This window comes from Malus sylvestris, chromosome 10, assembly GCF_916048215.2.
Source record: "Malus sylvestris chromosome 10, drMalSylv7.2, whole genome shotgun sequence".
In the NCBI taxonomy this organism is placed as follows: Eukaryota; Viridiplantae; Streptophyta; class Magnoliopsida; order Rosales; family Rosaceae; genus Malus; species Malus sylvestris.
Window position 1 is genome coordinate 5,682,605 of NC_062269.1, and position 11,122 is coordinate 5,693,726.

The 11,122-nt window shown below is 39.5% G+C and overlaps 2 protein-coding genes across 3 annotated transcripts; one reads left to right on the forward strand and one right to left on the reverse strand.

The window, feature by feature from the left end:
• Window positions 1–547: 547 nt before the first annotated feature.
• LOC126587622 (protein DETOXIFICATION 54-like) lies at window positions 548–4,611 on the forward strand. Its single transcript, XM_050252706.1, has 4 exons — window positions 548–1,027; window positions 1,179–1,273; window positions 1,362–2,237; window positions 3,925–4,611. Exons 2-4 carry the CDS (start codon window positions 1,220–1,222, stop codon window positions 4,492–4,494), a joined length of 1,500 nt encoding a protein of 499 aa, XP_050108663.1. The 5' UTR covers window positions 548–1,027; window positions 1,179–1,219; the 3' UTR covers window positions 4,495–4,611.
• Window positions 4,612–6,002: 1,391 nt separating this feature from the next.
• LOC126587621 (protein WHAT'S THIS FACTOR 9, mitochondrial) lies at window positions 6,003–10,961 on the reverse strand. 2 transcript variants are annotated; one of them, XM_050252704.1, is made up of 2 exons: window positions 8,848–10,958; window positions 6,003–6,447 (listed from the first exon to the last, which is right to left on the reverse strand). In XM_050252704.1, the coding sequence occupies exon 1, from the start codon at window positions 10,805–10,807 to the stop codon at window positions 8,888–8,890; it is 1,920 nt and encodes a 639-aa protein (XP_050108661.1). In that variant the 5' UTR covers window positions 10,808–10,958; the 3' UTR covers window positions 6,003–6,447; window positions 8,848–8,887. The 2 variants fall into 2 exon arrangements, with proteins under 2 accessions (XP_050108661.1, XP_050108662.1); XM_050252705.1 differs by lacking the exon at window positions 6,003–6,447 and having other exon boundaries at window positions 8,780–9,197; window positions 9,270–10,961.
• Between the last annotated feature and the right edge of the window lie 161 nt (window positions 10,962–11,122).

Below are 11,122 nucleotides of genomic sequence, written 5' to 3' on the forward strand. Positions count from 1 at the left end.
TTGGAATATGAATGTGATTGTGTAAATCCTAGTAGATATGGGAATGCATCTTATATTCCTATTAGGAGTAGATTACCTATTAAATGTTGTAATCCTAAAAGGAAAGGTTTTTACCTATCATACTACTATAAATAAAGGCACAATGAAGTGGAATAGAACACACCCACAATTACACATTTCTCTCTTCTTCTCTTTATGTGTCGCACCCCTTCTCTCTCTATGGCCTCCAAAATTGTTCAGTAAATTATGCCTACAACATATAATTATTTATAAAAAAAAAATCATAAATTAGATGGAATGTCCTTAATTGGCTAATGGAGATAAACACAAGAACAAAATTGGCCAAATTGAAAACACATGAACTAAATTTACCCAATGAGTAAAACATAAGGACCATTTTGACATTTAAGCCAAAAATAAAAGTAGCATTTGATAAAAAATAAAAAAAATTAAGAGTAATAAAGTGCAAATTTGATGATACATGAAAGTAATAAAGTGAGAATTACTTATACTCATTTATATTGTTTGTTTGAAAATCTAACCGACCCTTGGTCTTTCCAAACGTCTCCCTCCCTCTCTCATCTTCAAATCTGTAGCTTTCTCTTTACTGAAAGTTTTCTTTTTCTGCAGCAATAGTTATAACGAAAAGCTTAAAAATGCCTTCTCTCTCTGCTTCCGCCTCCCAAACAATAGAAAACGTTCCTTTCCCTTGTCTTTCTCTCTCCTCCCCTCATCTGCCTCGAAATTTAAAACCCCACCCACACCCAGACAGTCTATATATACACTCTCACTCTATATCCGCCAGTAGCCCTGCGTGCTTCTTCTGCTTCCTCACCTTTCATATCGACGAATAAAAGTAACCCCATTCCCCAACTCTCTCTCTCTCTCTCTCTCTCTCTCTCTCTCTCTCGTTATTTCTCTCGTTCTTTCTTGTCTCTGCATTTTAAGCCTTCTACTTTTCTTCTCCCTCACTCTATACTTCCTCTTTCTGTTTTCTGCAAACACAGATTATACAAGCTAACCAAAAGTGAGTTTTTCCTTTAATTTTTCTCCAATCTTTTGCTTTCTTTTCTGTTTATTTCTCCATTTGATTTACCAAGTAAAGGATACAACTCCAAATCTTTATTGGGTTCCATTTGGTTTTAGTTTACCAACTGTTTTTTAAACGATTCTTTCAGGAAGAAAAAAACACCACCATTTTCTTGCGCAGCAAACACAAATGGCAGATAAGGACCCGGATATTTGCTCCCACAAGTTCCCTTCTGCTTCTCAGGTACTAGTTTAACCAACCCATGTCGTCAAATTTCCATTACTTTGTCTCTCTGCCTTCAAACATATACTTTATTTTTATTTTTTTACAGGTGTTGGAAGAGCTTAGAGAGCTATGGGGGATGGCGTTTCCCATAACGGCCATGAACTGTTTGGTGTTTATCCGAGCCGCGGTGTCAGTCCTATTCCTTGGCAGGCTTGGAAGTCTAGAGCTAGCCGGTGGCGCACTGTCCCTCGGCTTCACCAACATCACCGGATACTCTGTCCTGATGGGACTAGCATCCGGCCTTGAACCTGTTTGCAGCCAAGCATACGGCAACAAGAACTATGACCTCCTCTCCCTCTCCCTCCAGCGCATGGTTTTAATCCTACTCCTGGCCGTAATCCCCATCAGCCTCCTCTGGATTAATCTCCAGCCCATCATGGTTTTCATGGGACAGGACAAGGCCATCACTGCAATGGCCGCCACCTACTGTTTGTATTCTCTCCCGGACTTGTTGACAAACACGGTTTTGCAGCCTCTGAGGGTTTTTTTGAGGTCGCAGAAAGTGACCAAGCCCATGATGTACTGCTCTATGATAGCTGTGGCGTTTCACGTGCCGCTGAACGTGGTTTTGGTGGTGGTGATGGGACTGGGAGTGCCAGGGGTAGCGGTGGCGTCGGTGCTGACGAACCTGAACATGGCCGTGCTGATGGCGGGGTACGTGTGGTGGAGGTGGAGGAAGATGGAGATGAGATGGACAGCTGGGATTGGATATTTGTGCAGTGGGATTGGGCCGTTGGTGAAGCTGGCGGTACCGAGCTGCTTGGGGATATGTTTGGAGTGGTGGTGGTATGAGATTGTGACTGTCATGGCTGGATATCTGCCGAATCCCACTATGGCGGTGGCCGCCACCGGGATTCTTATTCAGACCACTAGCATGATGTACACTGTCCCCTTGGCCCTTTCTGGCTGTGTTTCTGCCAGGGTAAGTTTCCAACTTTCCTTCCTTGTTTTTATTTTTTATTTTTTTAATAAGTATATCGATATTTTTACACTAGTGGAAGGTGAAGTTCGGCTAAACCATACAATAAGCAAACTTAATTTGGTATCGAATTCGCCATTCACGAGATTCGAACCTAAGACCTTTCATTTTCAAGTGAATAAGAATATCATCAAACCGTAATACTGAATAACAGGATTTAGATTGTTAACCAGTTGAGTTACACACATATATCTATACTGTTTTTTCCCTTGCTTTTTGGTCAACTTGGTCTGAGAAGGAAGAAAAAGGACAAAATTAATCTTAGGTTTAAGTCAATTAAGTGACTAGTTATTAGCACTTCCGAGAAGTCTACATGCATGATTTGCCCTCCCAACACCAATTATAGCATTCGTGGGTCAAATTCAACGAAATTTCTCTATTCAATGTACTAGCTAGTTTTAAATATAATCGATTTCTTTCCTCAATGCTAAAATATGTCTCATCATCCCTTTCTTTTGACAAACGCAAGTTCGAATCTGCATCTCCTACTATACATGTAATTTAACACAATGAGGATTCTAGTGCTATAGCTGCTGTTTTTTTATACTTGAAATTAGTTATTTAGAGTCTAAAGTTGGTTTAAATTTATATGCAACAAAGATTTATGTGAACTTGTATATCTAGTATAGTTAGATTATTGTCGTGTTCGAGTCTCATTTTATGGGTGAACAGTCTCATTGGTCCCACTTAAAACAAGATTCGATGCTCTTATTATAATATTTGCAACATTGCCAAACGCCAAGACAAGTATAATTCACTGTTTGCAGAATAAATTCTCCGATTTTTACGGTGATTCAGAGTATTTTATATTTTAGAACTTTAATTCTTAAATTCTTACTTAAAGATACAAAAGGATTTAACACTGAGAATTTTTTAGTATAAAATATTTCGAAACATAAGATATCGAGTAGAGATATTCCTACTTTTTGAAGTGGAAATTAATAAGCGCTTATTTTATTGTGAAAGATATGCCGTCATTATCTGTGAAGGGGATTGCATCACTTATATGGAACCAGATAGGTCACACATCCGATATGATATGACAAAATTTGTATAAGACATGCAAGTACTTGTGTTTTGCTACCCAATTCAATTGCCTCCTTTTTTGTTAAAGCTTCCCTCCACTTTCTGCGAGACCATCCAGCACCAGCAGCCCCATTTCTTCCCTTAGATGTATACCATTCACACTACCCATTACAAACAATATCTGGGATTCTGGGTCCCATAAAATATCTGAAAATGTTGATTTTGTTAGTGGTATAGTAACGACCACAATCTTATATTCATAATGACATCCATACTCGAGCCTTTGAAATTTCGTCAACAGCTAACAGTTACGTGTGTGTGAACGACTGTTAGTATAGTTTTGCTTCTTATTATAAATATGTTTGAATGTGATGTGCACCCATGTTTTGCAAGTTGGGAATGAGCGTGGGAAGCACAATCTTTATATTCACATTTCACAATGACATTTTTATATGAGCCGATATGAGCCGTGCTAGGGCACGGGAGCGTGACTGTCATCCGCTGATAAAATATTATGGGTTCCACTGTTGTCAACGGTTGACAATCACTTACGCAAGCGTTTTGCTTCTTACATGGTTGTTTGAATCTGCATATCTGTTTGCAGGTAGGGAATGAGCTTGGTTGTGGGAAGCCATACAAGGCGAAGTTAGCAGCGATGGTGGCATTGGGATGTGCATTTGTGATCGGCATCATCAACGTGACGTGGACGGTGATTTTAAGAGAGAGGTGGGCAGGCCTCTTCACCAAGGACGAGCTCGTCAAAGCCTTGGTTGCATCAGTCATGCCAATCATGGGGCTTTGTGAGTTAGGCAACTGCCCCCAAACCACTGGCTGTGGCATCCTACGTGGCACAGCACGCCCGGCTGTGGGTGCCCGCATTAATTTGGGGTCGTTCTACTTCGTGGGCACCCCTGTGGCGGTCGGACTTGCCTTCTGGCTCAAGGTAGGGTTTGGCGGGCTCTGGTTTGGGCTTTTATCTGCTCAGGTGGCGTGTGCTGTGTCCATTCTGTATGTTGTGGTGGCGAGGACTGATTGGGAGGCAGAGTCTTTGAAGGCAAAGATGCTGACCGGGATAGAAATGGGTGACTGCAAAAACGAAGGACAAGGGCATGAGAAAGATGACGAAGAAAGCAAAGGGTTATTGATGATGAACGGTGGAGATGGTTTTATTTAGAGGTTTTGTGTGGGATCTTTGTCGGAGACTCTACTTTTGTTGACTGTGCTCTAGTAGTTTTAACAGTTTTTTATTTTATTTTTTATGTTGACTATTTGGTTGGTTGGATTTTTAAAAGTTAGAGTTTTGATGGGCATTGCAGTTTGCCATGACAACTCGCCCGCCAGGGTCCAGCCAAGTTTAAATATGCCCTACAGTCCTACTTTTAGGGTTTTTTTGGTCCATAGCAACTGTATTATTTGTGTCTAATTTTCAAAACTCGAGATGGAGAAATTCTTGAGTTTGGTTTCTTGGACAATATCTCTCACGTATGATTACAGACACTAAACAATGGAGCAATCCTAGACAAGATTTACATGGTTGTGCATGTTGCCGTATACAACGGGCGAATAAAAGAGCTTCTCCATGGAGGCCCTGGCCAAAAGTAGAGACTTGGGGAACAAATAATAGTTCATCGGGCATGGGAGATGAGCCATTTACACTTTGGGGGGAGATGGAGTGGAGCCTTCACTCGTTCGTCGCGATAAATATGATGGGAGTATAATTTTTGAGGATCTTATATGATGTGAGAGGAGAGTTCGATTTTTAAAAGCATATGTGGGTGTTCAATTACTACGGTTCAAGATGGATTGAAAATTCCAAATTCTAAATCCGAACATTTCCAATTTTAAAAATTTTCGAAAAAATTTGGATGGCAATTGGAAATGGTAAGTGCAAATAGAGGAGAGAGAGAGAGAGTGGAGAGGAAAACTCCCTACTATTATATTTTAAATATGAAGATTATAATCATATATATTATTTATTCTTGCCTAATATTATTTATATCATACACATATAGCGGTCTACAAATATTGTGAAAATTTAAAAAATAAATAAAAATTGAACGTTGGATACATAAAAAGTTTACAATTTTTTCAAAGTCTTGCAAAACGTAAGAGATTTGAAATATGTTTCGAAATTTAAAAAAAAATTCCTGTAATCTAAAATTCAGAAATTGAAACTAATATTTTTATTTCTAGATGTTAGAACTAATATTTGGTTCCGAAACCTTTTTGGATTGGCATTCGAATGCTTGTTTCTGATCCAATCCTACTGAAAATCACCCCTATCAATTACTTATGGTGTTTTGGGGTAACTTTCTTGGGTGACTTATACATAATTTTTTGAATAGTACACTCACATCTAGAAATATTTATATTAGTACACTCACCATCTAAAGTTGAGATATAATTTATATGACTATACGTATGTAATACAATCACCATATTGTATTAATTACATGTAAGTATTGTAACTGAATACGAATGTGCGAGGGGTTTCTAGCTCAACGGGTCAAGAAATACCAGCATTTACCTTTGTACCCAAAATCTCGAGTTCAATTGCTCCCGCCCCTAGCACATGAGGTGTATTTTCATAACGCGGTTCAATTGATTTGGGTGGTAATAATATTTCGCTTTGGTAAGTTGTTGTGGTTATGAAGCCCACATTTTACATGTACGAAAATGATATTTTATCCCCAAATCAACAAGACCATTCGCTCTTTTAATTCCACTATTTTGTGTAAAGATATTAAACAGATAATTTACGAACAAGTTTGTTAATCAAGTAATCTTAATTTGAGCACAACACAATAACTAATGTAAACCAAGCTACATAAGAAAGCCTTCCAAGATTTGTCATTTCCCAGGTCTTTGGTGAATCGCTAACCCGCAAAAACAGCCAGCAAAGTGGCTATATAGTTTGCTGCTGTACTTACGCATGCAAGAAGAATGATCGGCTAACACAACTGCAAACGAGTTGAAATGTAGGGAAGGAACGATGCTTTGTTCCGAAAACAACCAACTAGAGGGCAGAAAGTCTCCTGCTTGGAACAATTTCTGCCGGCAAACTGAAGTCATCGCTCACCACCATATAGTCGCACTGACAGAACCGAACCCATGTCCTTCGCGATTCCTAGAAAATATAACAAGCATGTACTTTTCAGTGCACCAACTAATAAGACAAGAAAGAGCAAATGAAACTCTTTACGCATTTCACTTCAATGACAACTACTACTCAAAAATTTTATGGATTATATGTGCTGTATTATAATTTCGTTATACATATCTTCGAAGCACTTAACTCGAACTTAACTTCTCTATCCGGCCTCAACCACAACTTTAATGTTATAGGGAAGTGAAGAGAAACAATCTGCATTTTCGACCCCTACCATGACAAATTTCCCGAGCTAGAATTCATACCTCAGGAACTACCTTAGCCTTCCAAATCAAAGGACAGGGTTGGAAAGTGGAAGGAGAACTGTCACGTGACTCTAAAATATGATTTGCACAAACAAAACCCCAGAAGATTATAACTGCTATCTGATACTATTCAGGCATTCTCTTACAAAGACAGCAGAGGAGTGAGTTCCCCAATTGCAGATTCATTTATGTTTCTTTGAAAGCCAAAATCCAGCTCAAAGGAAGAAACTAGCAGATTGACAATATAGCAATAGGCATGGCATGAAAGGCGGAGATCTTTATAAATGACTACACTAAACAAATAAAGTTGATTACCCAACTTTTCTCCCAAACATAACCTTTCCCCATAGCCTGACAGCAAGAAGAAAAGGGACTATAGCATTGGAAAATGTCTTTCTCTAAGAACCCTCTGATGTAAAACCAGTAACAAGACTATGGCACCTGGGGTGGATTTGAAGGGAAGCATAAGTAGGGTTCAAGTGAAGTGAAATAGATGAGCGGGAGAAATAGGTAGACTACATGAGAAGAATAGAAAAACAAACTGATAATCTGTAACAGAAATTAGGGTATGTTTGCTTACAAGGAATGGATACCATTCGTATTCGTGTGTTTACTAACTAGAATAGGTGGGTCCTATTGGTTTTGGGTATGGAAACATGCCCTGAGGAGTGAGGATTGAGATAGAAGGGAAGACACAGAAAGAAGATACTCAGGGAGAAAAATCTGTTTATTCAAACATTTGAGTCTGTCTTCCTGAATAAGAACGTAAGTATTTATAAGGACCTCATCTTTCTTGAAACAGGACACTGAACATGATAAAAAATTGGGAGGTAATAGGTAAAGAGTAAACTAACGAAAACAAAAACAGAATAAGTAGCAGCCCTAGATAAAAACAACCCTAGTCCATTCTGCATTACCTTTACTACTGATATGGCCTTCCCCACAAAACATTTCTCATTCAATATTCCAGCTCACATGCCCCTTTCCTTGGAATAAGGAAGATAATAAATCAGCAAGATACTTAAAACTGCTGGTATCGAGAATAAACTTCCACCTCTTGAAATCTCTTCCACTCTACAATATACCCTCTACTTTCTCCATCATCAAACTGTAAAAACTGTTTGACCACAGTTTACTTTGCATGTACTTTTAAATTGTTGAGGTGGGATTTTAGGATCAAGGTTTTCCTCAATAAAAGTGTTTTGGGGAAAACACTTTCCCGTATGAAATTATGAATATCAACTTTTACAACGACAGTACAACTGGATCTTAAGAAATGAAGGGGAATAAAACGATAAACAAGAAAACAGAAATAACTAGCCAGAAAAAAGGGAACTCATTAAGAGAGGTATAAAAGTTGGAAAGCCATCCTACCATGCCCAATAGATCCACAAGTTGTGAACCCGTTGTCTCATCAAAAGGAGAGCTAAAATAGAGGCATGCATAATGGGAACACTAGGAATGCAATGCTTGTGCTGGGAAATATGTAAAAAGGCCTTTTGGATTTTGATGAAACTTCATCCTGTATGGCAAATGAAAAAGGAAAACAAAATATAAAGATGAAACTAATTTGTAAGTTCCTTGCTTGAAGACATTTATCATGCCTCTTCCTTTTCTTTCTTTCTATTTTAATCGATACAAGTTTATTTATTTATGATGGAAAATCCAAAGATCCAACAAATGATAATGTAATTTCAGATCAACAAAGCGTATGTGGTCTAGTCATGCCAAGCTCCCAAAGAACTTTTAACTCTTACTGTCAGCAACATGGAAGTACTCTATTGCAGAGTTCCAACCACAGCATCAAAGCTAACAGACTCAGAGATATTGATCGATATTTTGAAGAGTTTACACTCTTTCCCTAACCAAATTTTGTACTAAGCGACAATGTCTTATGTCACTAATCTTTTTCTCAATTACTTTTAGCCATTTTCTTCTACGCACAATCAATATAGATAACTAAAACCATTAAGTTATTATCCATTAGCTATTCCTTTAGTCTTCATGTGCTTCCAAGTGCAAAGTTATAATCAATCACAAAATCATTAAGCAAGTCAAGGTAATTATAAATTTCGAAGCTCATTACAAGGAAGATTTAGAACTTGATACAAACCTATCAAAATGTCGTAGCAGAAAAATTAGCTGAATCTTCTCTAAGCACTAGTGTTCTTCTCTGGTAATGACCTCCCCTTGCTTCGAGATAAATTTGATCTTCCTCTTGCATTCTGATGGATATCATGCCTCAAATGAGTTTGTGTTCCTCTAGAAGTTTCCAAATAGACCCCATCTCCGCTCTTACCAGGGTGTTGTCTACCATCCCTACCCCTTTCGGAGTTTCTGGAAGGTTCTTTCACGTCAAAATCAGATCTTCTAGGTCTTCTTCCATCCGACCTTCCTCTTTCAGCATTTCTGGAAGGTGCTGTCCCATCAAAATCCGACTTCCTAGCTCTTCTTCCATCCGACCTTCCTCTTTCAGCATTTCTGAAAGGTGCTGTCCCATCAAAATCAGAGTTCCTAGATCTTCTTCCATCTGACCTTCCTCGTTCAGCATTTCTGGAAGGTTCTTTCATATCATAATCAGATTTCCTAGCTCTTCTGCCGTCCAACCTACCTCTTTCAGCATTTCTGAAAGGTGCTTTCCCATCAAAATTAGACTTCCTACCTCTTCGTCCTCTGTTATTGATAGCATTTTGTTGAACGGTTGTCTCACTCTGATCTTCATCTTCTTCATCACTATCATCGTCAACATCATCAGACTCAACTTCATCATCAGATGAATCACACAACTCCCCTTCCTGCTGGTCCTCAGTTTCATCATCCTCTTCCTCTTCATCTTTTCCTTTGGCATGAATTACCTTCTTGTTTTCTTGAGTACTTTTACCTGGCACGCTGATCGTTTTACCATCTTCCTTTACCGTGTTCATAAGGTGAATATACTGGCTTCTCATATTCGTTAATGGATGATCTTCAACAATCACACCCCTCTTATACCCCTCTCTCAAAACAATAGTATAAGTTCCTATCTTGTTTGACAAATAAAATATACCTGGGTGATTGTGTAATGCTTGCTTAAACCTCGACCGAAGACCTAAATGTTCTCCAAGACACAGGATATTCTCCCTGTCCGTCTTCTTCGGAACCAAAATATGCAGAAGCTCGTGCAGAACCGCGACCGCCCACTTATCTGATTCGTCACTCTTTGAAGAAAGGTGAGCTGCATTTTCATATGGAGATACATAAGGCAACTGCTGCCACTCATCAATCCACTTCTTGAACTTCTTATCCACCTCAAAACCTCTCGAAAACTCCATAGGAAAAACAATTTGATTTTCCTCCCTTGAAGCAGAATCCCCACTCATTGCCTTCTTCTTCCTAGCAGAAGCCTTCTTCTCCATAGCTAAAGCTTTCTTCTGTATTACCGAACTTGCGAATTCATTTTTCCAATACACCAACTCCAAATCCCGCAAACTTTCGGACCCAGAAGGCGAACTTTTGCGAGCTACGACATTAAAATAGTCCGGATACTCAGGGACTAAGGTTCTCTCAAAATCATGAGGAAGACCCAGATCCCATTTCAAGCGATCAATCACATTTAGGGGCAGTTTATTGGTTCTTACCAGCATTAGGAGCTTCAAAAGCCGGTCAGCGACGTCCTGCTTGTAGCTCTCGCTCTGGTACATGAGCTCTTCTTCAGTGTCGAGATCCAGCACTTGGGCGGTGAGCCGGACATGGGGGTGGACTGCAACGCCGCCGGGGAGAAATTCCTCGAAAATCGAAGGGTATTTGCGGATAAATTCGATGGAGCGGGTGGGTATCATGAGAGATTCTCTGTTTTGAGCGATGATGGAAATGGGGAGGGACTTGGACGGCTCTGATTTGATGAAGTTCTTGATGTTGATCAGTGGCCTGAGGTTCTTCTCCCTCTCGACGGCGTGGTCGAGGCCTCGGTCTCGGACCCATTTTGTGGTGGTGGCGTCGACGAAGAAGGTTCTGTGGAGGGTGTGGCGGTGGTGGGAGGACTGAGAATATGATTTTGGGAGAGAGCGGCGGACGGCGATGTATATTGGAGACATTTGGTTCCTCGCTCTTCCGTTTGGTGAGGGTTTAAGGAGGGTTTTGTGATATTGCACTTTTTTTTTTTTTTTTTTTTTTTTTTTATCGAATTGCACCGTTTTTCCTTAAGACCGTGACACAGGAAGGATTCTTAATGTGCCAGAACACGGGAGAGAATATCACATGTCCTCATACAATGGGAAGAAACACTTTAAAGAAAACTTTGCTTCAATGGTACAATTACATGTGTTATTCCGTTCGTGTTTTTAGTACACTAAAAAATATCTTGTAACATAGAAGAACAACTACTGGTGCAACCCCACATGGTACTACGT

Bases quoted from the DNA above. Each gene is read 5' to 3' on its own strand.
- LOC126587622 (XM_050252706.1), top strand. From the start codon at position 1,220: ATGGCAGATAAGGACCCGGATATTTGCTCCCACAAGTTCCCTTCTGCT. The intron at 1,274-1,361 runs GTACTAGTTTAA...ATTTTTTTACAG, and splicing joins AGTTCCCTTCTGCTTCTCAG to GTGTTGGAAGAGCTTAGAGA. The intron at 2,238-3,924 runs GTAAGTTTCCAA...ATCTGTTTGCAG, and splicing joins CTGGCTGTGTTTCTGCCAGG to GTAGGGAATGAGCTTGGTTG.
- LOC126587621 (XM_050252704.1), bottom strand. From the start codon at position 10,807: ATGTCTCCAATATACATCGCCGTCCGCCGCTCTCTCCCAAAATCATAT.